The sequence below is a fragment of the Morone saxatilis genome, unplaced genomic scaffold, assembly GCF_004916995.1.
Source record: "Morone saxatilis isolate NCDOM2014 unplaced genomic scaffold, NCSU_SB_2.0 Contig18, whole genome shotgun sequence".
Lineage (NCBI taxonomy): Eukaryota > Metazoa > Chordata > Actinopteri > Moronidae > Morone > Morone saxatilis.
In genome coordinates, this window is record NW_023339740.1 from 13,650,568 (window position 1) to 13,652,858 (window position 2,291).

Consider the following 2,291-nt stretch of genomic DNA (forward strand, 5'->3'; position numbering starts at 1 on the left):
AGACTGCGGAGAGGCCGCCGGGGGACGCGGAGCCGTGGTGGTGCAGGCTGGGCTTGCTGAAGGGGCTGACGGCCCAGGCATTGTGGTGGTGAGTCGACAGGGCTGCTTTCCCTCCGTCCAGCCAAGAAATCCCCGGGCTGTGGATGAGATGAGGCCGGCAGACCTGAGTCCCTGTCAGACGAGCTGTGAAATAACAACAAAAGCAGAGTATTTATTGCAGAGATGGTGACAGACTGGTTCAGCATTTAGTGAAACTGATGTGGCGAGTGCAGATGCAGAAATAAGCGAGACTTGTTGCTTCACTGTACACACTGCTGATGAACAAAGTAATTTAAATTCACAGCAATTGACAACAATCAGCAAACATTTTGTGAACTAAAAAATGCATTAAAAAAACATTCAGTTCCTATTCCAGTATTTTAATTTCGGGTTTTTTTTCTAAATGTGAAATATACATATAAATGTAAATATAAAATGTGACAGCTCATCAGACTCATAAGTCAGCAATAGTTATATTTATGTAAAGCCAGAAAACGATTCACATTTTAATAAACGTTTCAAACAGATGCACGTTTGATGTTTAATACTCTGATTGTGTTAAAATACACCAAATAGCCTGAATGTTATAAGCAAAACAACAACTAAACCATGCAGGCATTTTTTTAAAGAAAAAAAAAGCTTTACTTATACTATATAAAGTGAGCTGTGACTCTTGTATGTGTCTGGTAAAGTTGCCCCTCCATCTTACCGTGCGCTTGGCTGTAGGACACTCTGGCCCTGGCAGAGTTGTGATAGTACGGGTTTCCTTGTGAGTCCAGGTGATTAAAGAAAACATCCACCTCATCCGGAGGCAGGAGCTGCGCCGTGGGCTCCATGTAGTTGTGCCCCAGGCCGTGGTGGTGCGAGTCCGGGTGTTGTCCGTTCAGCACGGCGTGGTGATGCATCCATCGGGGCTGATCAGCCGCCACATCCATCTCTGTGGCTCTCTGTAGCGCGCTTTATACAGCCAAGGGATATCCAGGGAGAGGACACGGGGTGGTCTGAAATATGTGTCCCTTTACGAGATCTTCACTATGTCCATTTACAGTTAGAGGACTGATGCTTTGTTTTCGTTCCTCTCACTTTAATTCCTCTGTTCTCCTGGTCGGGGTTGACACTGGAAACCTGCAACAAGCAAACATCAGATGTTAACATTTTTAAGTCTGGTATATGTTCATAAGCATCAGTTCAGCTCCTGTGGTACATGCAGTGATGCATGCACCACACTTAAAAAAATAATAATAATCTCCACCCATCATATTTACGACCACATCACTCTCCTTACTACTCACCCACAGCCGAATACGCCTTTTCACTCAATAAGATGGTTTACTCAACATGACAATAAGACAAACATTACCTTACCTTTGTTGTTTTATCCTCAGCGTCCGATCAGCTCACGTCTCTTTGGTTAAATTGTCCCTTTTTTTTAAGCTGCTGCAAGTCCTCTCCAGTTTTTGGCTGGGGTTTGTCAGAGTAGACTCCGTCTACTGGGACTTAAAGCAACACGTATAACTGTGGCTGACAGCGCGGGGCCAGGCTTGTCAAGCTCATGGGCGGAGTCTCCATTAAAGCTTTGACTCAGCCAATTGCACAGCACCTCTCCAAAAACCTCAGAGGCGGTTCTCCAGACCAGAAAATCACTAAGATGTTTTTATAATGTTCATATGGAGTGATATAGCCAGGCCTGTGTTATATTTCTCCTATATACTTTATACTTTTTATAATTTAATGTTTATCACCAGTGTAATATTCCCCAAAACATAATACAGTAGGGGCACAGCATGCAGACACAAGATGAATAATTATTATATCAGGTAACATTAACTTTAAATAAAATTGTAACTGATACACCAGTAGAATAAGTGGAGCTACAACTGTATGTGTGTCCATGTATTTCAGTCTTTTATCTAGACTGTATGGAGACATTAACAGACACACTCACTGCCTCTAACTCTCCGGTTAATGTCATGCTTACAGGAAACTTTTATCAGAGAGATAAATGTGCCAGTGTCTTCAAAATAAAATACTCACATTCAGCAGTTTTTAATCTGCACCTGCATGTTCTTATGAGCTTAAAGACAGGCTTTGTAGAGATATTGTGTTGAGATAAATTCACCATGATGTGTTTGGTTTGCGGTTGATTATTTACAAACTTATGTTATATTTTATTGAAGAAACGAGTTCTGTTCCTGCTTCCTTACAGGTCTGTTATTGGTCCTTTAATGGCAAAAACCCTCTCTCTCTCTCTC

The 2,291-nt window shown here is 42.1% G+C and overlaps 1 protein-coding gene across 1 annotated transcript in view; it reads right to left on the reverse strand.

Annotated features, from left to right (window-relative positions):
• Positions 1-1,548, reverse strand: part of gata2b (GATA binding protein 2b) — an 8,864-nt gene extending 7,316 nt beyond the window's left edge. The window contains exons 1-3 of the mRNA XM_035661110.1: positions 1,405-1,548; positions 749-1,164; positions 27-183 (exon numbers count right to left, since the gene is read on the reverse strand). Of these exons, the coding sequence (XP_035517003.1) occupies positions 27-183; positions 749-974 (383 nt within the window). The 5' untranslated portion in view covers positions 975-1,164; positions 1,405-1,548. The remainder of the gene's footprint in view (positions 1-26; positions 184-748; positions 1,165-1,404) is intronic.
• Positions 1,549-2,291: the final 743 nt, after the last annotated feature.